Genomic DNA, 26,096 nt, shown 5'->3' with positions numbered 1-26,096 from the left:
TCCCACTTCCAAAGTCATCACACTGGAGGAGTAGGTCACAACACAAATTTGGGCGAAACACATTCATTCTATACCACTACCTCAACACAGAATTTACCTTGTATTCTACTTTAGTAATTTTCTCATTTTATATGCATATGAAAACAGTTGTCAGTCATAGAAGCATAAAAAATATATTACACAGGTACATTGTGTTAGAGTATAATAAACCAAGCAGATGTTAATAAGAAGAAAAACACTGTTTTTTAATACTTACCACAAGCTTTAGAAGCAGCAATACAGATCTCTTCAGCAACATACTCTCCAGTTAGAAACTGCAGATAATCCCCCTCAGCGTTCCCAAGGGAATGATAAAGATAGACCTGTAGGACTGGATCTATTTGCTTCACAGAGTTAGCATTTCCAGAAATATCACCATTCTGATGTACAGGGGATGTGGATGTTCCTTCCATTTCTGTCATTGTAAGGCAAGCCATTCCCATGCAGAGTCGTTTTCAGAACATTTGCCTGTAAGAGAAACCAAAGTTACAAATGAAAGTGACACTGGTAAGTTATCCTTCATATATAAAGAAGTCTTCACTGATAGCATTGACTCTGTCAAATCCACTATTGAATAAGTATCATGAACAAGCATTTCTCAGAGATACTGAAGGTTCTGTTCCAGATCAGTGCAATAAAATAAGTCACACCAATTTTTTAGTTTCCCAGTACATATAAAAGTTATATTTACACTATACTGTACTCTATTAGGTGTACAATAGCATTATATCATAAAAAAAAATCCACTGTACATACCTTAACTGAAAATGCATTATTATTGTTAACCATCACATGAAACTTCAGCAATTTATAATCTTTCCACAATAGTAACTCTCATAAGGATATAAGATGCATACTGAAGGAAAAAAAAAAACCTGGCAAACTGAATCCAGTAATTTTTAAAAGAATAATAAATCTTGACTGAGTTTGGGAATTCCCTGGTGGTCCAGTGGTTAGGACTTGGGATTTGCTGTCAGTGCTGCGGCCCAGGTTTGATCCCTGGTCAGGGAACTAAGATCACAACCCATGTGGTTCAGCCAAAATAAAAATCTTGACTGAGTTATACCAGAAATGCAAGGTTAACTGAATAATCAAAATTCAATCAATAAAATTTACTATTAGAATAAATGAGAAAAGTAACATATGATCATTTCACTAAATGCCAAAACTGAATTAAAATTCTACAATAGTCTGTGATTAAAAACTCAGCAAACTAGGTTTAAAAGCAAACGTGTGATTAAGAGTAACTACAAAAGACCTAAAATTAATAACTTAATGGCAAAATATCAAACTTTTTTTTCCTGAATTCAAAAACTTAATATGCATGTCTAAAATCATGTCTTCAAATCAATATTGTAGTGTGGTCCTGGACAGTGCAATATGGCAAAAAAAAAGAAATAAAAGGTATAATGGAAAAGGTAAAACTACATAGAAAACTTACAAGAATCTAAAACTTACTAAAGTGAGCTTATAAGATCACAAGATACAAAGCCAATATACAAAAATCTATTGCAATTCCCATATGCCAGAACCAATTAAAAAATGAACATTTTAAACTGATAGTGAAGTCGCTCAGTTGTGTCCGATTCTTTGCGACCCCGTGGACTGTAGCCCACCAGGCTCCTCTGTCCATGGGATTCTCCAGGCAAGAAAACTGAAGTGGGCTGCCGTTTCCTTCTCCAGGGGATCTTCCCAATGCAGAAATCGAACCCAGGTCTCCCGCATTGCAGGCAGACGCTTTAACCTCTGAGCCACCAGGGAAGCCCCGATATAATTTATAACAGGAATCAAAAAGTCAAATATATAGGGACAAATTTATTGAAATATCTGTAGGAACTCTGAAATGAAAACATTGTTAGAAGAAAAAAAAAAAAGGCCAGAAAATTTGGATATTTTTCTAAAGAAGACATACAGATTGCCAATAGAAACATGAAAAGATACTCAACATCACTAATTATTAGAGAAATACATATCAAAACAATGAAGTATCACCTCACACCTGTCAGAATCACCATCATCAAAAAGTCTACTAATAATAAATGCTGGAGAAGATGGAGGAAAAAAGAACTCTACTACAATGGTGGTGGGCATATACATTGGTGCAGTCTCTATGGAAAAAAGTGTGGAGTTTCCTCAAAAAACTAAAAATAGAATAACCATATGATCCAGCAATTCCACTCCTGGATACATATTCAGAAAAACCAACAACACTAATTTGAAAAGCTTCAAGCACCCCTACATTTATAGCAGCACTGTTTCTAGTTTTTCTTCTTCTATTTGCCATGAAGTGATGGGCCTAGACGCCATGACCTTAATTTTTTGAATGCTGAGTTTTAATCCAGCTTTTTCGCTCTCCTCTTCCCCCTCATCAAGAGGCTCTTTAGTTCTTAAGACATACACTCTAGCCTGTATAAAATAACGTGGATATACTGTACAGCACAGGGAACTATAACTGTTATCTTGTAACAACTTTCCAAAGTACAATCTGTAAAAGTACTGACTCACTATGCTGTACATCTGGAACTAATATTGTTAATCAATTATATTTTATGAAAAATACAAAAAATAAAAGTCAAGAACAGAACATGGTGATAGACAATGATAGGAAAGTCAATGTTGTCCAGATATTGATTCTTCTCCAAATTGATCTATAGATTCAACACAATCCCAATTAAAATTTTAGCAGCTTACTCTATGGAAATTTACAAGCTAAAATCTATATGAAAAACAAAAAGGACTTACAATAGCCAAGATAATCTTGAAGAGCAAAATGGAGAATTTATACTACCAGACACCAAGATTTATTATAAAGTCAGAGTAATTAAGTCAGGTTGGTATTGCAATAACTACAAATAAATAGGCAAATGAAACAGAATACCAAAAAAAAAAAAAAAAATCCTCACATATGGTCACCTAATCAGAAAAAATGCCTCATTACACTTCAGTGGAGAAGAAATGATTATTTTTTCAAAAAATGTTTCTCAGTCAATTGGTTATTCATATGGGAGGTGAAAAAAAAAAAAGAAAAGAACTTTGACCTCGACTTTATACCATACATAACTACTAATTTGAGATGGATAATTGACCAATATGCATAAGGAATAAACTTTTTCTGGAACAAACACTTCAGAGAAATGGGGACCATCTTCATGACAACAGAAACTTATCTTTCAATAATAAAATAAGAAGGGAACAACATTTAAACACACTTAAAAAAAAATCACTGCAGACAGTGACTGCAGTCATGAAATTAAGACACTTGCTCCTTGGAAGAAAAGCTATGACAAACCTGCTGCTGCTAAGTCGCTTCAGTCGTGTCCGACTCTGTGCGACCCCATAGACGGCAGCCCACCAGGCTCCCCCGTCCCTGGGATTCTCCAGGCAAGAATACTGGAGTGGGTTGCCATTTCCTTCTCCAACGCATAGAAGTGTAAAGTGAAAGTGAAGTCACTGAGTCATGCCCGACTCTTAGTGACCCCATGGGCTGGAGCCTTACCAGGCTCCTCCATCCATGGGATTTTCCAGGCAAGAGTACTGGAGTGGGGTGCCATTGCCTTCTCCATGACAAACCTAGACAGTGTATTAAAAAGCAGAAACATCACTTTGCCAACAAAGGTCTGTAGCGTCAAAGCTACGGTTTTTCCAGTCATCATGTATGCAAGGGAGAGTTGGGACTATAAAGAAGGCTGACTGTCAAAGAATTCTTGCTATCGATTGATGCTATGCTGCTGGAGAAGATTCTTGAGAGTCCCTTGGACTGCCAGGAGATCAAACCAGTCAATCCTAAAGGAAATTAACCCTGAATATGCTTTGGAAGAACTGATGCTGAAGCTCCAGTACTTTGGCCATGTGATGTGAAGAGTCAAATCATTGGAAAAGACCTTGATGCTGGAAAAGTCTAAGGGCAGGAGAAAAAGGTATGACAGAGAATGAGATGGTTGGATGGCATTGCCGACTCAATGGACATGAGTTTGAGCAAACTCCAGGAGATAGTGAAGGACAGGGAAGCCTGGCATGCTGCAGTGAATGGGGTCTCAAGGAGTCGGACATGACTTTGTGACTGAACAACAACAAAAGAGATACAAAATCGTCCAAAAGCACTTATGAATAACTACTGAATATCACTAATAATTAGGGAAATACAAATTAAAACCATAAGATACTTTCACACACCCATTAAAAAGGAAAATTTAATACCAAATGTTTAAAAATTTGTAGAGAAATTGGAACTCTCATTGCTGGTGGGAATGTTAAATTGAACAAACACTTTGCAAAAATGTTCAGCACTTCCTCACAAAGTTATACATACATTCACACCATGATCCAACAAGTCCACTCCTTGGTAATTTAGCTATAAAGTGCATGCTTTTTTCCTTGCTACTTTCCCCTTCAGGCTACCTGGAATGAAGACACAGTAGCGGAAGCTATACAATGACTCTCTTGCAACCACAAGGTAACCGTGAGGATGGAAATCAATGCAAAGGTTGGAAGAAAAGAAAGATAGCAGATAACTAGTTTCTTGACAACCAGGGAGTCACTAAGTCCAACAGAGAGAAACAATAAACCCAATATTATTTGCAAGGCTTCCCTGGTGGTTCAGTGGTAAAGAATCCTCCTGCCAATTTCCAAAAGGAAATGCAGGTTCAAGCCCTGTTTCAGGAAGATCCCCTAGAGTAGGAAATGGCAACCCACTCTAGTATTATTGCCTGGGAAATTCCATGGACAGAGAAGCCTGGCAGGCTACAGTCCATGGGGTCACAAAAGAGATTATTTGTATATTCCAGTTATCTGCAGCCAAGTCAAATCGAAACTGATGTCCTTCTCCAGATTTCAACTCTTGTACAACCTAAAACATTTTAGTAAATAAGTTAATTTTTTCTTTGAATTTCTGCCCTTCCAGGGCTCTCCTATCTCACATTTACGATAAATGCTATTTGCATTCAAACCAAGAAGATATGTTATCTTCAAGATTATAAAGGATTAAGTCAAAAGGATTTCACAGAAAAATACGCTTATTTTTTAAAAGAAATATGTTCAAAAAGGCATTCTCTCACCAGCTTCAAATCTGAGGTCTGATTTTAGCAGTTTCAAAAGAAGCAAAAGAATTTCTTTTGCTTTAACAGAAGCAAAAGAAATTGCAGAGGCACAGCACAGAAAGCCTGTTGGATCTCATGTAGTTTCTTAGCTCAAAATCACAGAAACTCGTAAGCAAAAGGTTATGATCAGAAAATCTGTAACACAGAAAATCCTTTCCTTCTGTTCCCTTGTGTACTTCGTCCATAACACCATTCCAGAAGACAAACAGCTATTTTCTCCATAATCCCTCACCCTCAACTACTAAACCTAAAAAGCTCATTGAGAACAGTTTGAGAAAAGTACAAAAATTATTATTAAAGGTGCTGGGAATAATATCCAAATACAACTTCTCACTATTCATGCTCATACAGATTGTCATTTTGCCTCTTTAATTTAAAATGAAACTGTATGGCTAGGAGTGAATCATATGGTATTTGAATTATGTACCATAAAACATTTTTTAAATATATGTATTTTTAGGAAAAATAGAAATGTTAAAACAATTACCCCAGATACCTGTTTAGCATCAAAACAAGTAAACTTCTGTTCTCTTTATCTCTTCATATTTCTACGAGTTTGTCCATTTCTATCATATATTTGGCTATCCAAACATACTTTTCGCTTCACATTTGATCAATTATGTCTAATCCAATACCTCCCTAAACAATAACCAAACATCCAAGTGTGGGGACAGCCAAGACAATTACATAACATAAACTGCGCAAGGGCAGAGACAGTGCAGCCTGAACTTGTCAGAAATGTCAGAAATGGTAATAGGAACATCATGTTTTCAACAGAAATGATCAGTGAATAAGAATTTGGATCTAATTCTCAGTAGTTATTGTTCTAAAAAGTTCTCAGATATGAAACAATACATATACTGTTTCAAAACATTTAACAGAACATATACAGTGAAATGACAGGGCTATGCATAAACCTAGCTCAACCACCAAATGTACATGAGGGAAACAGAGGAATCCATCCTCAATCTGAGCTGACTGAGTGACTAGGTATATACAAAGCGCCAAAATAGATAAAAAGAGTACGAAAGAAGAAATGAATTTTAGATATTTACAGTCAGAAGCACCTATAAGACAATTAAAAGGAATATCTGTAGTAACTGGCTTGGCATATGAGTAGTTAAGAATGATTTCTTAATTTGGGGTTTGAGAGACTGGGTATCCAGTATTATAATTCACAGAATAGAATATATGGAACACAAGGATAGTTTGAGAGGAATGATTAATTCAATTTAGCATAAAATGAACTGAGTTACCTATGATATATACAGACTGAGATATCCTAAAGGCAGCTGGATTTATGCAGGCTAAGGGAAACATAATGTGCTTTTGGGACAGATTTCACAGTCAGTATACATAAAGGTAGCTATAGCCATAGACATATATGACGTCCAGATATAAGGTATGAGGTAGGAAGAGAAGATGATAGATCAAATCCTTGAGGTCACAACATTTAACATTATCCAGAAACGTCATGGATGGAGGGCATAAAGAAGAATGTAGCAAAGATCTTGAAAATAAATGGCCAGAAATAGAAGAAAACTAGAATTAACTGTATAAAAATTGATTAGTGCATTTTTCTATGTGTTTATTTTAATAAAAATATGGTTCCCTTTAGAAAAAAAAAACAGAAGAGAAGAATTATCTATGAGAAGAATTATCAAACATCATGAAGAGGTTAAATAAGAAACAGAAGGAAAAAAATCTGCTGAATTTAGTAATTAAGAAGTAAAGAATCTGAAGGGTTGCTGCTGCTGCTGCTGCTGCTAAGTCATTTCAGTCATGTCCGACTCTGTGCGACCCCATAGATGGCAGCCCACCAGGCTCCCCCATCCCCGGGATTCTCCAGGCAAGAACACTGGAATGGGTTGCCATTTCCTCCTCCAATGCATGAAAGTAAAAAGTGAAAGTGAAGTCGCTCAGTCGTGTCTGACCCTCAGTGACCCCATGGACTGCAGCCTTCCAGGCTCCTCCGTCCATGGGATTTTCCAGGCAAGAGTACTAGAGTGGGGTGCCACTGCCTTCTCCATCTGAAGGGTTAAGGATGGCTTTTTCTTTTCATTTGACTTCATTATTTTGAGTTCTCTAATCTCAAGCATGGTTTTCAACTTAGAACTATTACCCAGAAGAATACAGGCATTCCCAAACATTCAAAAATTCAAAGTTTACCTCAAAAGCAGCATTGAAAAAGGTATTTTCTTAAGATGTAATAAACCACACCAGAAGAGTAAATCCAAAAAGAGGATGATATCAGGTTCAGAAAATAGATCTAATCCTGGAAAGTAATAAAGTTAAGTTATGATGAAAGTTCAATGTCAGGCCTGAGGCACACTAAGAGCAGATAGGAGCAGAGGAGCTCTAGAAGGAAGATTTCAGAAAAAAAGTGTTAGACCACTTGTTATGATTAGTTCAAAACAAACAAAACACCCAGAGTGGACATGATAAAGGAAAACAGTGAAAAGAAAAAAAGGCAATTCTAGTGGGAGAAAACGTTATAAGAAAGGAGATGAAATTATAGCATACTCCTAGGCTCTATAATTGGAGAAGGCAATGGCACCCCACTCCAGTACTCTTGCCTGGAAAATCCCATGGATGGAGGAGCCTGGTGGGCTGCAGTCCATGGGGTTGCTAACAGTCGGACACGACTGAGCAACTTCACTTTCACTTTTTACTTTTCACTTTCATGCATTGGAGAAGGAAATGGCAACCCACTCCAGTATTCTTGCCTGGAGAATCCCAGGGACAGGGAAGCCTGGCGGGCTACCATCTATGGGGTCGCACAGAGTCGGACACGACTGAAGCGACTTAGCAGCAGCAGCAGCAGGCTCTATAATAAACAATCCTCAGTATAATATAAATATTGTTGTGTTAACTATGGTTACTGAACAGAACATAAATGTTAGTCTTAACATAAAATACCAGAGGCTGAGAGGTGAAAGCATGGAGGGAAGCTAAACTAAAGCTTGGGAAAGAAGCACTAACCTTAGAAATTGAGAAATCAATAAATAATGCCAATGGTTGCTGGAACAAGAAATAAAGTCACAAATATATTACTGTAGGTTACAATGATAGCCAATATAAGAAATAAAATAGTGAAACCTGTAATCTGAAGAAAACAGGAGGAACATAGTGGTATAGGTAAAACAGAGACTGAACTACCAGAAGTTAACAGAGTTAAAACCGTCTCCCTCTGGAGAAAAGGATTAAAGTTGGAAAGCACAGAGGTTTTCATTGTAACTGGATTGTCCTACATTATTAATGCTTCTGTGTGACCTGACTTTTTAAACCAATATAAATGAAACATCTATGGGAAAAAAAATTATGAGAGTAATAAGAAAATCACGGTGGCACGGCTACTCTTAAAGATGAAGAGCAAAAATGAAAAAGGATAGCTGCTGGGCTTCCCTGGTGCCCCAGCGGTTAAGAATCCACCTGGGAATGCAGTTTAATTCCGGATCTGGAAAAATGCCACAGAGCAACCAAGCACACAAATACCAAGCCCCTTGCTCAAGAGCCCACAGGCTACGACTACTGAGCTAGAGGGCTTCAAGTACTGAAGCCCATGTGCCTAGAGCCTCTGCTCCACAATGAGAAGCCCACATCTGCAACTAGAGAGTAGCCCCACTCTCCATAGAGAAAGCCCACAGGCAGCAATGAAGACCTAACACAACCCAAAATAAATAAATAATCAAAAATCCCAAATAGGATATTTTTAAGGTATTCAGTACTACCACCATTTGTAGATCTAAAATATTTGATCAATCTTAACTACACAAACCCAGTTTGAATTAATCTGCAAGAAAAAAAAAAAAAAAAGCCTTGTAAGAACTTATGGAAGATACCTTTATAAAGTTTTCATTGAATATAGATGCTTAAATATTTAATTTATAATCTACTTTAAGAATTACTAGTCCCAATTCCTCTCCCTTGTCTAGTCTTATCACATTGTTCACCTTGATTCTTCTTTGACTTCCTTCATCTTTAAAATAATGATACAATCACTGTACATCATCTTTAAGTAATTTAAAACAATGGTTCTCACCCTGGCTGCAAGTTACAGTAACAGGGAATTCTATAAATACCAGTGCCTGAGACCAAAGAAAGGAATGATATGGTCTGATAGAAACTTTACAATAATTATTAGTCATGATCAAAGAAACAAAGGCAAGATTAACATTCATGAAAAGAACAAACAGCTATAAAAGAAAATAATTTCAGCAGAATATGTCATACAATGACTACTCAGAAACAGATGTAGAGAGTAGTAAACTGGAAGGTAATACTAAGACATGCAAACAGAAAGCAGCATGATAAAGACAAAAAATACTGAAAAGACAGTTAAGAGGCCTGGAAAACAATCAAGAAAACTATTTTTCAAGAGTGAAAAAAGGTATTCTCAGACTGTTCAAAGCTATATGAAGATAAACTATACATATATTCTGACTAAAAGAACTATTAAAAGATACATTTTAATAAGAGAATTCTGATAGAAAGTACTTAAGATACAGTAGTAAGCACCAAAATTGATAAATTATTGGTAAATGGTAGTAGATACTGCCAGGTGTTTTTAAGTGGGGAAAAAAAAAAAAAAACTCAAGAAATATGTGAACCTGAAACATTAGTAAGCATAAGAAAAGAGGGCTATTTGATTTCTCCTTACCTATAACAGGATTGAGGGCAAAATATGCCACCTCAAAATATGCCATTCTGACCCACCTATGTTTCTTGAAAGTGTGAAATAAATCTCCCATGTGAAGGTATAGTCCCTATACTGGGAGGCTAGATGGAATCCTTATCACCAGAAACAGGGAATTCAAGGTTGAGAAAGCTATATAAACTTTGTTACTTCATTAATTTGCTACCCCAAGTCCAAAGCCCTTTGTTGTATCAAAACTTCACAAATGTTTCCTTTTTTAAAAGGGTATATCAACAGCCTGATTTGGTCACTTCTTAGGTCTTATATCTATGGGACTTCCGTATGAAATGAAATTTGTTTTTCTTCTGTTAATCTGTCTTGAGTCAATTTGATTAGTAGGCCAGCCAAAAGAACCAAGTGACAAAGAGCGGAAATTTACCTTCCTCAACAGTTTTGGTATAATCAGCAGGATCTTCTTTGCTGGAAAACTGCCTGTTCCCAGGACTGCTGCTGCTGAGAAATCCTAGAACCTCTGACAAGAGCTGGCAGCAGGGAAGGATTCTTACTGTCAGCCTTCTGGATCTTCGGCTATAGGGGTCCAGTGAAAGCAAAAGTGATGACAGCCCTTTTTCTCTTTCTAAATTTACACTAACAAAAGAAACTATTTGTGTAACAAGTTTCTTTGGTGTAGCAACTACTGTAAATTTAATTTGAGCACTCCTGGCTTTTATTGTTCCTTTTCCTCCCAGAGATGGGCACCATTTTTTTTTTTGGCTCTGTTGTATCATTTGTACTAAGGAGGAAAATCCACAGGGTAGAACACAGGCATAAATAAGCCCCATAAGCATGCTGTTTGAACCAGCTTTCACAGACTAGTGAGTTCAGTTCTCATCAGACGAGTATGAGGACTTTCATTTCACCTTGTTCTACATCCTGAGAGCTTGGCTTTGTGTCCAACGAAACTATTCTCTCTGATCACTACCATCTAAAAAGTACACTTGTCAGGGTATACTTAGTGACCAGTCAAATAGACTGGGGTGCTGAGACATGAAGTCACAAGCAGCAATCTGTCCAGCAGTGTAAGCCCTCAGGGTAATTAGTCACAAGGGGTCCCAGTCCATAGGGGACTCTGTCATCTCAACCTCTGTTGTTTTATTAGTGCTGGGAAAGTCCCATTCCAGTAACACCAGCCTACTGTCACAGATTAGCAGATCTGTAATCAAAGGTGTCTTATATTCTTGGGAAAATCAGAAACACAGTTTTCAGCACACAATTCTTACCACCTATGCAACAAAGGACTTTCCTTTCTTAGACTATCTTTGTGATATCTTTTTGGATACTGTGAGAGCTTATTCTTTATACTCTCTTTGAGAACACCTCTTGCATCCATAGTTAAGTCATAAAAATGCTTATTTATGGTTTAAGTCACTATTAAGAAGATCCTACTCCTCAATGCTCAGACAGTGGATCCTTCAAACTGGAAAACCTTCTGATTTTTTCATCTTAAACAACTGTATTTGGTACATATGGGAAGACCAAAGTTAAAAGTGGATATGAAGAAATATAATGATTACCCTTAGGTATTCCTTTAACAAGATAACAGAAATTAAACTCAGAACAAAATTAAAAATCAAATCTGACATAAACCCCCTTTCTCCTCCCTCTTACACACCTCTTGTCCCCAGCTCTCTATCCCTGACAGAAGATCCCTTCTATCCACCAGAAGACCATCTGGATGTAGGGGGCCCTGCACTAAACACTACCCCTCAAAGAGATGGCCAGAACCTGTCCTAGGACCTCCTGCAAATAATCAGGTAATGACTCAGCTACAGGCCAATATTCAAGGCATGACAGGAATGAAATTAGAGGCTTTCTCCCCTACAGTGAATTGGACTGAGGTCATATCATGCCCTATAAATAGTAATTGCCCTAAAGTTCTGGTAACAGGCAAATGTACTCCAAAACTGCCAAGAGAAAACCTGCATTCTTTCTCTGTCCCTTAAAGATGTAAACTTTACTGTATCTTTGAATGTAAACATCCAAGAAGGTGTATAAAAAAATGCCCAGGCTCACCTGATACTAAAGATAGAAAGAGACTTTTTTAAAAATATAAACTGCTAAAAGCGTTCTCGTGCCCAAACTGTAGAACACAGCCTTCTTAAGGTTACTTGTTAAAGACAAACACCAATCTTTATTCTTCATAAACATTAACAAAAAGCTTTAAAGGTATGTATCTTTAACTTGTTCCACAAAAGACACAATTATGTATAAATTAGTGAGTTTTGTATTGTACTTGATTCACGGCCAAAGTTCTGGAATAGAGCTCCAAGATCTCTGTGTCTGTCTGCATATTTTATCTATGTATGTACATTATAGATTTTTATTTTTCCACCTCCAGACGGTATCGCTAAAATTAATTGGTAAAGAGCTCTATGCAGTTGACTTAGAGAAAAGTAAGCATTTATGTAAACCAAGCATATGTGTGCATGCTAAGTCACTTCAGTCATGTCCAACTGTGCAACTCCATGGACAGCAGTCTACCAGGCTCCTCTGACCATGGGACTCTCCAGGCAAGAATACTAGAGTGGGCTGCCATGCCCTCCTTCAGGGATCTTCCCAACCCAGGGATCAAACCCGTGTCTGTTACACCTAACCTGCACTGGCAGGCGGGTTCTTTACCACTAGTGTCACCTGAGAAGCCTCAAACCAAGTATAGTCTCATACACATAGAAGATAATCCAAATGTTTTTCATGTTTATATGATCTGTGATAATCTCTGATAATAAAAGCTTGCTTAAGTTTATTGCTTTAATAAAAACAAGCATGTCTTCAAAACTCAAGAAAAATACCTTAAGTTGATTGTTAATTATTTCACATCTAATGCAAGCATCATTATCACAAACAAATGTTTTAAATAAATTTAAATAAGACAATAGTTTATACCAATGTAAACTAAATAATGGATATATATTGAATATCTAAATCATTTCCAGATAGGATGGTATACTGAGATACCGATTGCTAAAAATAGTCTGTTTAGTTTTGACTTTGTAATTTTTTCAGAGGCAAAGGATACTTGGGCCTATTAATAAATATGTTTTAGGCCACAATGAAAAAAAAAGTATTATAAGAAAGAATATACTTCTAAAATTTTTGAAATTTATAACTTTGCTAATCTAAACTACTACAGAATGTAATATCATATATTAACACAATGTTTGTTAATATATGAGAGTTCACAATTGCCAGCTTCCTAGTTTTCACTGGAAGGTAAAGATCACAGTTTAAAACGCTGGAAGAAGAGCTAAGACAAGAGTGAACCAGACAGAAAATGTCAGAACACAGAGTAATAAGTATAAACTAACTCTACATAAATGTGTACATTGGCGCTGAAAGAATGTAGGCGCCCTCTCTGAAAAGTGAGAAGCAGTGAAGCACCCATGAGCACCATCTCCTAACTGTGGAAGGATTTGCTGTAACTTCTATAATTTTAATGTAACTTTTTCAAACTGTAGTCATGGAATATTAGTGAGTTATGACTAACATTTATTTGAAAAGTACACAGGTTATCTATAGTTTACATAGATAAATGGATAATATAAACCTACAGCTTTATACTTTGTAGATAGGTAAATAAACATTTATTATCTATATATAAATAGAAAAAACTAGTTTCACAAGGTAGAAAATAGAGTACATGCAAGATTTCTACTTAAAATAACACTTAAAACTGTGTTTCAGTTTATTAAATTTTTACTACAGTTACTTACATAGTTTTGTATGTGTAGCTGTGTTGGGCCATAACATACAGTATCTTTCTTACTGTGGAATGACCCAGTGTGTCTGAAAAGCCACTGCTCTTATATCACAGTAAACTGAACAAAAGGTGTATGCAGCCAGCTAAAAAACGAGTTGAATAAAAACCCTGAAATTCTTCTAGCCAAAAAAGACATTTGTTGTTGCTAAGTCACATTGGACTCTTTGCAACCTCATGAACTAAAGCACGCCAGGCCCCAGAGTTTGCTTAGATTCTGTACAGAGTCTGTGATGCTATCTAACCATCTCACCCTCTACCATCCCCTTCTTCAACTGCCTTCAATCCTTCCTAGCATCAGGGTCTTTTCAATAAGTCCTCTTTTCTCATTAGGTGGCCAAAGTATTGGAGCTTCAGCATCAGTCATTCCAATGATTATTCATAGCTGATTTCCCTTATGATTGACTGATCTCCTTGTTGTCCAAGGGACTCTCTAGAGCTCTTCTCCAGCAATTTGAAAGCATCAGTTCTTTGGAGCTCAGCCTTCTTTATGGTCCAACTCTCACATCCGTACATGACTACTGGAAAAACCATAGCTTCGACTATACAAGCCTTTGTCAGAAAAATAATGTCTCTGCTTTTTAATAAGTTTGTCATAGCTTCCCTTCCAAAGAGTGACTTCAAATTTCATGGCTGCAGTCACCATCTGCAGTGATTTTGGAATCTAAGAAAATAAAATCTGTCACTTTTTGCCCTTCTATTTGCTGTGAAGTTATGGGACTGGATGCCATGATCTTAGTTTTTTGAATGTTGAGTCTTAAGCCAGCTTTTTCACTCTCCTCTTTCACCCTCATCAAGAGGCTCTTTAGTTCCTCTTCACTTTCTGCCATTAAAGTGGAATTATCTGCATATCTGGGATTGTTGGTATTTCTCCCAGCAATATTAATTCCAGCTTGTGACACATCCAGCCTGACATTTCACATAACGTACTCTGCATAGAAGTATAAGCAAGGTGATAATATACAGCCTTGTCATACGCCTTTTCCAATTCTGAACCTATCAGCTGTTCCATGTCCAGTTCTAAATGTTGCTTTTGACCCACAGACAGATTTATCAGGAGACAGGTACAGGGGTCTTGTATTTCCATCTCTTTAAGAATTTTTCAGAGTTTGTTGTGATCCACACAGTCAAAGCCTCAAGTGTAGTCAATGAAGCAAAGTAGTTGTTTTTCTGGATTTTCCTGGCTTTCTCCATGATCCAACGAATGTTGGCATTTGATCACTTGTTTCTCTGTCTTTTCTAAACCCAGCTTGTACACCTAGAAGTTCTCAGTTCACATACTGCTGAAGCCTAGCTTGAAGGATTTTGAGCATAACCTTACTAGCGTGTAAAATGAGCATATCTGTACAGCAGTGTGAACATTCTTTGGCATTGCCTTTCACTGGGACTGGAAGGAAACTGACCTTTTCCAGTCCTGTGGCCACTGCTGAGTTTTCCAAATTTGCTGACACTTTAACAGCACCATCTTTTAGGATTTTAAATAGCTCAGCTGGAATTCCGTCACCTCCACTAGCCTTGTTTGCAGTAATGCTACCTAAGGCCCACTTGACCTCACACTCCAGGCTGTCTGGCTCTAGGTGAGTGGCCACACCGTAGTGGTTATCCAGGCCATAATGACCTTTTTGTACAGCTCTTCTATGTATTCTTGCCATGTCTTCTTAATCTCTTCTGCTTCATTAGGTCCTTACCGTTTCTGTCCTTTATTATGACCAACCTTGCATGAAATAGTCCTATGATAGCTCCAATTTTCTTGAAGAGATCTCTAGTCTGTCCCATTCTATTGTTATCCTCTACTTTTTTGCACTGTTCACTTAAGAAGGCTTTCTTATCTCTCCTTGCTGTTCTCTGGAACTCTACATCCAGTTGGGTATATCTTTCCCTTTCACCTGTGCCTTTCATTTCTCTTCTTTCCTCAGGTTATCTGTAAGGCCTCCTCAGACAACCACTTTGCCTTCTTGCATTTCTTTTTCTTCAGGATGGTTTTGGTCACTGCCTCCTGTACAATGTTACGAACCTTGTCTATAAGGTACTCTGTCTACCAGGTCTAATCCCTTGAATCTGTTCATCAACTCTACTGTATAATTATAAGGATTTGACTTAGGTCATACCTGAATGGCCTAGTGGTTTTCCCTACTTTCTTCAATTTTAAGCCTGAATTTTACAGTAAGGAGCTCATGATCTGACCCATAGTCAGCTCCAGGTCTTGTTTTTGCTGAATGTATAGTGGTGCTTCATCTTCAGTTAAAAAGAATATAATCAATCGGATTTCAGTATTGACCATTTGGTAAAGTCCATATGTAGTCTTCTCTTATGTTGTTGGAAGAGGGCATTTGCTATGACCAGTGCATTCTCTTGGAAAAACTCTGTTAGCCTTTGCCCTGCTTCATTTTGTACCCCTAGGCCAAACTTGCCTGTTACTCCAGGTATCTCTTGACTTTTGCATTCCAGTCCCCTATGATGAAAAGGACATCTTTTTTGGCATTAGTTCTAGAAGATGTTGTAGGTCTTCACAAAACTGTTCAATTTCAGCTTTTCTGGCACTGATGGTTAGAACACAAACTTGGATTACTGTGATGTTGAATGGTTTGTCTTGGAAATGAACCAAGATCATTCTGTCATTTTTGAGACTGCATCCAAATACGGCATTTTGGACTCCTTTGTTCACTATAAGGGATACTCCATTTCTTCTAAGGAATTCTTGCCCATAGTAGTAGATATAATGGCTAGCTGAATTAAATTCGCCCATTCCCATCCATTTTAGTTCACTGATTCCTAAGAGGTTGATGTTCACTCTTGCCATCTCCTGCTTGATCACATCTAATTTACCTTGATTCATGGACCTAAGCTTCCAGGTCCTATGTAATATTGTTCTTTATAGCATCTCACTTTACTCTCACCACCAGACACATCCACAACTGAGTGTCATTTCTGCTTTGGCCCGGTCACTTCATTTTTTTTGTCAGTTCAGTTCAGTCACTCAGTTGTGTCCGACTCTGCGACCCCATGAACTGCAGCATGCCAGGGCTCCCTGTCCATCACCAACTCCCAGAGTTCACTCAAACTCTTGTCCATTGAGTCAGTGATGCCATCCAGCCATCTCATCCTCTGTGGTCCCCTTCTCCTCCTGCCCCCAAACCCTCCCAGCATCAGAGTCTTTTCCAATGAGTCAACTCTTCCCATGAGGTGGCCAAAGTATTGGAGTTTCAGCTTCAGCATCAATCCTTCCAATGAACACCCAGGGCTGATCTCCTTCAGAATGGACTGGTTGGATCTCCTTGCAGTCCAAGGGAGTCTCAAGAGTCTTCTCCAATACCACAGTTCAAAAGCATCAATTCTTCGGCACTCAGCTACCTTCAGAGTCCAACTCTCACATCCATACATGATCACAGGAAAAACCATAACCTTGACTAGACGGACCTCTGTTGGCAAAGTAATGTCTCTGCTTTTGAATATGTTATCTAGGTTGGTCATAACTTTCCTTCCAAGGAGTAAGCATCTTTTAATTTCATGGCTGCAGTCACCATCTGCAGTGATTTTGGAGCCCAGAAAAATAATGTCTGACACTGTTTCCACTGTTTCCCCATCTACTTCCCATGAAGTGATGGGACTGGATGCCATGGTCTTAGTTTTCTGAATGTTGAGCTTTAAGCCAATCTTTTCACTCTCCTCTTTCAATTTCATTTTTTTTTTTTTTTGTAGCTATCGTAATTGTCCTCCACTCTTCTCCAGTAGCATATTGAACACCTTCCGACCTGGGAGGCTCATCTTCCGGTGTCAGGTCTTCTTTTGCCTTTTCACACTGTTCACGAGGTTCTCACAGCAAGAATACTGGAGTGGTTTGCTGTTCCCTCCTCCAGTGGGAGGAGGCACATGTTTTGTCAGAACTCTTCACTATGACCTGCCCACCTTGGGCAGCTCTGCATGGCATGGCTCATAGCTTCACTGAGCTAAGCAAACCCCTTTGCCAGGACAAAGCTGTGATCCATGAAGGGGCAAAGACTATTACATTAAGTGTGTAATTAACTAAAGAAATCTCAGCTAAATTTGGAGTAGGAACAGCCTATAGAGGGAGCTCTTAGGCACTACCATGCATCATCCATTGCTCCAAGCAGGAAAAGACATGCCTACATTTCTGACAGAAAGGTGCCTCTACTTTACTAACCAGCGGGAAGAAAAATTCTCTCTGCTCCATGACAGCCCAGCCAATCAGGCTACAGATGCCCACCAATGAGAATCTGCCATACTCTGAATTTCCAGCTTCTGCCAACAGACTCTTTGGTTAACAGAGTCCCTCTAAAAAGTTCCCCTTTTACCTTATAAAAGTAAGTTCCCCTTCTTTGTTATCTAAATTTGCCCATGGTTCACCATAGCTTGCATTTCAAAAACTGCAATTCCTTTGGCTCTTTCCAAATAAACCAACTTTGCTGGTAAAATAAATGGCAATTATATAATTAAAGCTGACATTTTTGGTGTCAGAAGTGGGACCCAAAGCAGGTGAACCCTGAGACAATGAATCCTGGAATCAAGCAAGGTACCAACACCAAGCCCCTTTTGCTCATCACTTCCATGAGCTACTGCCAGTTTTTTTTTTTTTTTTAATTGGAGGCTAACTACTTTACAACACTGTGGTGGTTTTTGTCATACATTGACATGAATCAGCCACTGGTATACATGTGTCCCCCTATCCCAAACCCCCCATCCCACCTCCCTCCCCATCCGATCCCTCTGGGTTGTCCCAGTGCATCAGCTTTGAGAGCCCTGTTTCACGCATCGAAGTTTGGTAAGTAAGTGTCCTCTCAGGTTCCAAGCTCTGCTCTTTTTGCATTTTGAGCTTTCTGACTTAACTCAGTATCTGGAAAGGCTTGGTCCTTTCAGGTTTGAGGCTCTGACTTTGGAGAGTACTCAGTTGCTTTCTACAGTGTGCAGTAGTGCAGGGTTTTGGAGAGGGGCAGATTCTGGTCGTCTAAATGCTCTAAGCAGAGCCCGCCTTTCAGGACTCTGGACAGTTTAATGTTTAAAAACCATGGACCCCAGCATGTGCACTTTTAAGGAAGTGACCTGAACAAACTATAAGTAATCAGAATTACAATGAGCTGTATGGGGAATTTTCAATCTCCCCAAACTTGGTCTGCTTAAGATTAAAGTGGAGGACTACAATTCTATAATTAAACAAAACAAATTCAAATGTACACAAAACTCTAAAATTTCCATTTTGTAAGATAACATTTCTAAATTGGATGAAACAACAACAACAAAAAATAGAAAAGAACAAAATGGCTTCTGAAGCTTCCTGCACCTCACCCTCCCCCAACTTCTTTGTCTCAGGAGCCATCGTGTGTATCTTCCCTGATCACCCATTTGTCTCAGACTGCATCCCAGCAGCCATTTTGTGCTCAGGCCCCACCTCCATGACTCTTTCTTCCTCTGCAAAAACCTACCCCTTTAAAATTGGACCCTCTGAAGATTCAAATGCTATAATCCTAATTACTGTTTCGAAGTTAACTTGAGCAGATAAATATTTAGAAGAAAAGTGTTAAATAACAGCTGCCCTAGATTTCTGGTAGCAGACATACACTCCAAACCTCTAGGAGAAAACTTGCTTTCTGTTTCCTTTTGTTAGGTAAGCGACCCTTCCCGTTCAAAGGGGAAACATTTGTTTTAAATAAGTCCACCTAAAAAGAGGATTCCAAACCTCTTGTGAGACAATAAAAAGCATTTTTTGATTGGCATGCAGAAGCTTCTAAGAAATAAACTGACTCCAAAAACAGCTCTAAAAAGACCCTTACAGGACACAAATACATTCTGAATCTATTATTCTTGTGGGTTTGTATCAGCATATGGCTAAAATTTTAAATCAAACAGTTCCTGTTTGCATCTATCTGAGTGCTCATGTGTGTATATAGGTGTTGTAGACATGTGGGTTTTGTTTTCTTTTCTACCTTCAGATGGTATTGCTAAAATTTGTTTGTAAAAGAGTTCTATTTAATTTGCTTAAAAACAAATAACCACTTACATTAATTAAAGAAATATCATAGAACATAACCCAAAATGCTTTTCAAGTTCACATGATCTATTCAACAGGATTAAATTTTGGTAAATGAAAGCTAGTTTAAGGACATTGGTTACATTAAAATAGGTTATGTCTTTGGAGTTATAATGGTATAAATAATAGCATGTGTGCATGCTTAATCATGTCCAGCTCTTAGTGACCTCATGGACTATAGCTTGCCAAGCTTCTCTGTCCATAGAATTTTCCAGGCAAGAATACTGGAGTGGGTTGTCATTTCCTTCTCCAGAGGATCTTCCAAACCCAGGAATCAAGCCCGTGTCTCTTGCATCTCCTTCACTTGGAAGGTGGATTCTTTACCAACTGCACTACTCGGGAAACTCCCTTCATGTCAATAATGGAAGCATACAATTTTCAGTTTACCTGGGTAGATGCATGGCAGGGCCTGAGAGTTCCCCATACAGGCCTGTCCCAATTTTAGCTGAGGTTTCTATTTTATTTCACATTTTCCCCTTTTAATCAAAATTTTTCCTTAAAAGCATCACTGATCAAGAGTAAGGATCTCCACATGTAGTGGCACGTTTAGTCTAAAGTCTCAGGCTAAATTTTGTAAACAGAAGGGGTTTTAATGCTTTAAAACCAAAGTAATTTGGTTGAGAGAGGGGAACTGCTATATACTTACATTATCCAAAACTTGCAAGTGTTTGTGAAACTGACGTTGTCATTCAGTCACTAAGTAATGGCTGATTCTTTGGGGAACTCTATTCATGGGATTTCCCAGGCAAGAATACTTAAGTGGATTGCCATCCTCTTCTCCAGGAGATCTTCCAGGACCAGGGATCAAACCCTCATCTCCTGCATTGGCAGGTGGGTTCTCTACCACTGAGTCACCAGGGAAGCCCATGAAGTTGACACATTAAACCAAGATGATACACAAAAAGTCACTGACTATTTACTGATATTTCTTTACTTGTGCATTTATAGACTCTTTATTTGAAATACACTTATAAATGCTGTAATAGTATAAAATAACCCTTTCTCTGGATTAATGAACAGGAACAGTATCTTAACAGTATCTTAACAGTAACAAGAATCCCACCATATAAAAATGTGTATGTCCCACAGATGGCCAGTAGGCACATGGAAAGATGCTCAACATCACTAATTATTACAGAAATGCAAATCAAAACTACAATAAGGTACCATCTCACACCAGTCAGAATGGCCATCATTAAAAAGTCTGCTGCTGCTGCTGCTAAGTCACAAATAACAAATGCTGGAGAGGAGCTGGAGAAAAGGGAATCCTCCTACACTGTTGGTGGGAAAGTAAGCTGGAACAGCCATGATGAAAAACAGTGTGACAGTTCCTCAGAAAACTAAAAACAGTATTCTCATATAACCCAGAAATTCCATTCCTGGCATTATACCTGGACAAAACTATAATTCAAAAAAATAAATGCAGAGGCCTCTATGATGATCCAGTGGTCACAAGTCTGCCTAGCAAAGCAGGGGACCCTGCTTCAATTCCTAGTCCAGGAGGATCCCAAATGCTGTGGAGCAACTGAGTCTATGTGCCACAATTACCAAGCCCTCTCTTTAGGGCCCACAAGCCACAACTCCTGAAGCGTGAGCACTTCACAGTCCATGCTCCACAACGAGAGAAGCCACTGCAAGGAGAAGCTTGTGCACCACAACTAGAGAGTAGCCACTGCTCACTGCAACTAGAGAAAGCCTGCACACCGCAACAAAGACCCAGAACAGTCAAAAATAACTAAATAATTAAAACATGATTAAATGTTCCACATTTATTTTTAAAAAGTACATGCACCCCTGTATTCATAGCAGCACTGTTCACAACAGCCAAAACATGGAAACCTAAATGTCCATCAAAAGATGAATGGATAAAGAAGATGCAGTACATATATTCAATGGAATACTACTCAGCCATAAAAAAGAACTAAATAATGCCGTTTGCACTAACACGGATAAAACTAGAGATTATCGTGCTAAGTGAAATAAGCCAGAAAGAGAAAGACAAATATCAATAGCATATGGTATCACATGTTGAATCTAAAATATGGCTCAAGTGAACCAACTACCAAACAGACTAACAGATATACAGAACAGATGTGTGGTTGCCAACGGAGAGGAGTGAAGAGAGAGTGATGGACTAAGAGTTTGGGGATGGTAGATGTAAAATATTACATTTAGAATGGATAAAAAACAAGGTCCCAATGTATAGCACAGGGAATTATACTGAATACAGTTGATAAACCATAATGGAAAAGAACATATAAAACAATTCTAGCCAAAATAGTACTGGTATACACTAGACAGATCAGTGAACCAAAGAGCATCCAGAAATAAATCTAAGTATATAGTGTAATCTGATGACATTGTTATGCAATAGAAAAGGATATTTAGTTTTATAAAAAGTACTGGCATAACTGACAGTACAACTGGAGAAAATATGCTATAACTATATTGCTGCTGTTTAGTCACTAAGTTGTGTCCAACTCTTTGTGACCCTGTGACAATAACCTGCCAGGCTTCTCTGTCCATGGGATTTCCCTGTTCACTGAAACTAGAGAAAGTCCATGCATAGCAATGGAAATCCAGTGCAACCAAAAATAAATAAATAATAAATTATATATGAATTAAATTTTTTAATGCAAAAAACAAAACAATAAAAATACTGGAAGAATCTTTGAGAGAACTTTTACTTGGAATGGAAAAACTTTCTTACACAAAATGGAAAACTCAAAATCCATTTTACAAAAGTCACACAAATTGAGTGTCTGAGTCCCTGTTTTCCTTGACTAATAAAGTAGTTTTCTTATTCTCACTTCAATTTCAATGCCTTAGGCAGGACAGGCAGTTCCCCATAATCTCCACTTCTCCCTACTATATTCCATAACAAGCCCCTTTATATTCATTAATGACACTTTAGTCATTTAAGTTTTCTACCTCCACAATAAAGAAAAAGATCCATTATATTAAATTTTTTATTTCTCTAGAGAAAGGGGACCATATTCATCAAAGAATATCTCTAATACACAAAGAGCTCCATAAACTGATAAAAGACAAACAATCCACAAGAAAAAAGACAAATATGTTACAACTTTCCACCTAAAATATATTTTTCGAGCACATATGGAACATTTATAAAAACTGACCACAATGAAGCATGCTTGAAAAAAAAATTTTTTTTTAAAAAAGGAAACTCTTAAAAGGCATAACAAAATCTAAAAATTACTTTAAAGTTACTGTAACTGTTCCTAAGAAACAATCTCTTCAATGAGTATATGCCTTTATTTCACTGCCACGTTATACTTCTCTTTACATCTGGATCCTTAGTATACTCAGGCAAGAGAATACCATGATATTAAAGATGACGTCCACTGACTTATCCTTAATAATATATGCAGTGGTTTAGTCGCTCAGTCGTGTCCAACTCTTTGTGACCCCATGGACTGTAGCCTGCCAGGCTCCTCTGTCCATGCGATTTTCCAGGCAAGAATACTGGAGTGGGTTACCATTTCCTTCTCCAGGAATATATGCAGTGCACAGCATAAAATGGACACTGACAAAACATCTACCAGGTGACACACACTTACTGTCACCTAATCTATGACAAAGGCGGCAAGAATACACAATGGAGAAAAGACAGTTTCCTCAATAAGTGGTCTGGGAAAACTGGACAGCTACATGTAAAATGATGAAATTAGAAACATCATAATACCATATACAAAAATAAACTCCAGGACTTCCCTGGTGGTCCAGTGGTTAAGAATCCGCCTTTCTGTGTAAGGGGCACTGGTTCGATCCCTCATTTGGGAAAATTCCACATGCGGTGGGGCAGCTAAGCCTGTGCATCACAGCTTCTGAGCCCATGCTCCAAGCCCATAAGCCACAACTACTGAGCCCACATTCCACAATTACTGAAGCCTATGTGCAGTAGAGCCCATGCTCTGCAACAAGAGAAGCCACTGCAATGAGAAGCCCGTACACTGCAGCTGGAGAGTAGCCCACTCAAGGAAACTAGAGAAAGCCTGAATAAAGCAACAAAGACCCAGCACAGTCAAAAATAACTAAGTGAATTTTTTTAAGACTCCATATAGCTAACAGTCACTAGCCAAGCAATATATCTCTAAACTCCCAAATAGCTTTTTCATAGATAACACCTTTGATGTATGAATCACTATAATAATGGTTGCTTAAGTTGTTTTTCAGGAACTCAGAGCTAGATCTTGACCAGCTCAAACCAGCTGAGACCACCAATCTTATTCAACTAGGCCTACCTGAGTATTCAATGGATCACCTTTTGATGTCAGAAGGCCAAAAACTCCACCCTCAGATCATGCTAATGCCACCAATTTCTGAACATGCACCCCATGAAGAAGCATGTAGTTCAGTTCCTTGGAGAACTTCAATCACTATACCTTTTTCCTGCATCCAATCACCCTTCCCCATGCCTCAGACCACCTTGCTCCTTTATCCCTTAAATATCTCAAAACCTTCACCTTTAGGGAGACAAATTTGAGATTTGTTCTCTAGTTTTCTCACTTAGCTGTGCCCTGTGAGTAAACATTTTCTCTGCTGCAAACTTTCCATCTCAGCATGTGTCTTGCTGCACATCAGGCAAATGAACCCAGTTCAGTAACATGATTAACAGAGTCTATTCCTCACCCTACCTTCGCCATGTTCACTGAAACACTCACTCTTAAACCCTGACTCGTCATGTAAGAAAGCCAAGTATCCTGAGTCCCCGATGTTTTAAGGACGTCCAAGCCACATGTATTGATAACGTGCTCCAGTGAAGAGCCTGAGATGAGATCTCAAGTCAAACAGCCAGTGTCAGCTTCCAGTCATGTGAGTGATGAAATCTCCAGATGATTCTAGTCCTCTGCCTTCCCATTATCCCCGCCAGCAGCTCTTCCCAACTGATGTCCTAGACACTGAAGAGTAGAAACAAACCATGCCTGATGTGCCTGATCTTAAGTACTGACTCAAAACATCTGAGTCTAATAAACCAGCTATTTTATTTCACTAAGTTTTCAGATGGGTTTGTCATAGCAATAGCAACAAAAATACATACTAATGGAAATGATCCAGTAGATGAAAAAATGGAGAATGCAAGAAAAAGAGAAAGAAACACAATGGTAAAGTCCTTGAAGGTAAAAGGGGATGGGTTCTTCTACCCAAATAGAAACCTTAGATGGGACACTGAATAGCATATACATTGTAAAGGGGGGGAAAGGGCAGAGTACAGACACAGATACAGAATTGGAGGAGAGGGTCTATTGATGGTAGGTTGTGTTATTTAGAAAATAGAGGTAAGTACCAGAAGACACTCTTATAAGACTTATAAGTGGTTTCCTGACAAACATAAATAAGAGATGGGGGGAGAAGCGGGTAAAGGCAAAAGGCTGCTGTTTTTCTGTTACAAACATTTAAGCCATTTATCTCTTAAATTTTTTAAAAACTCCCTCATTGACTCATAGATTATGTGATTTGCTCAAAGTCACACAGCATATTAACAGCACTCAGTCTTTGATCCCGATTTCCAAAACAGTATACTTTCTCACATTATACTACCTTTTATATTATAAAAATATTACCTAATGGAATTATACTGCATAATCAGAATTTATTAAACTAAAATAATTTAGTAATCAATAATGAATGCCCTATTCTCGAGGACTGATATCAACAAAGAAGGCAGAAAAATGTTCTTGGGAAGATAAAAATATGCATTCAAGCAAAACAAATAGCCCGTGGACTATCTCTACTTCAGTCACCTCCAGAGTAGCTACATCATACAGGTTTCAAAAACAGATAACACTTTTACCCTTTCCAATTCTCCTAATCTGAATACTCCTAAAATTTGCTACCTTCAGTATTCCAAGTTATCTATAAGAATTTCTCTTTCCTTTTAGCAATTAATACCCTTATCATTTTATCCAGATCTTACCAATACAACTGCACCAACAGTCATCTGTCTACCCTGACAGACCACTAAATGCCTTAACGCTAACCACTTAATGTCCACTCATTCACATAACACAAATGCAGGGCTAATGCCCATAAGAAATATGGGCGCCTATGTAGTACAATATGAGAGGACACAGATAAATGACAAACACTCTTTCAAAAACTACCTTCTGGTCTTTATTATGTCTAAAATTCTCATCATTAGTCCCAGGGATGGACAGCTTTGAAAAAAAGTCTCCGTCAATCAACCAAAAATCAAATCCAAAGGTTGTTATACTAGAGAGAACAAAATAATAGCAGTGGTTAGTTATGTATGGGAAAACCATAAGCAATTTTCTTCTTTCTTCTGCTTTTCTAGGTTTTATATTAGGAAAAACACCAGTAAACATTTATCAGACCTTTTTCAATTCTGATTCTTCTCACTTTTTGGCAGTGATCAACCATGATCAACTTGATAAACACTCACACCTTAACCTTCCCACTCACTTGCCTCTCAAATTACCTGCCCTG

At 38.1% G+C, this 26,096-nt stretch overlaps 1 protein-coding gene across 2 annotated transcripts in view; it reads right to left on the bottom strand.

Annotated features, from left to right (window-relative positions):
- Nucleotides 1-26,096, bottom strand: part of JAK2 (Janus kinase 2) — a 118,537-nt gene that overhangs the window by 87,450 nt on the left and 4,991 nt on the right. For both annotated transcript variants that reach the window (XM_010860722.1, XM_010860721.1), the window contains exon 3: nt 257-507. In XM_010860722.1, coding sequence (XP_010859024.1) covers nt 257-482 — 226 coding nt within the window. In that variant the 5' untranslated portion in view covers nt 483-507. The remainder of the gene's footprint in view (nt 1-256; nt 508-26,096) is intronic.

Source organism: Bison bison, unplaced genomic scaffold (assembly GCF_000754665.1).
Source record: "Bison bison bison isolate TAMUID 2011002044 unplaced genomic scaffold, Bison_UMD1.0 scf7180017864469, whole genome shotgun sequence".
Lineage (NCBI taxonomy): Eukaryota > Metazoa > Chordata > Mammalia > Artiodactyla > Bovidae > Bison > Bison bison.
The sequence above is the reverse complement of the archived record's forward strand: the minus strand, read 5'-3'. Positions and strand labels throughout refer to the sequence as shown.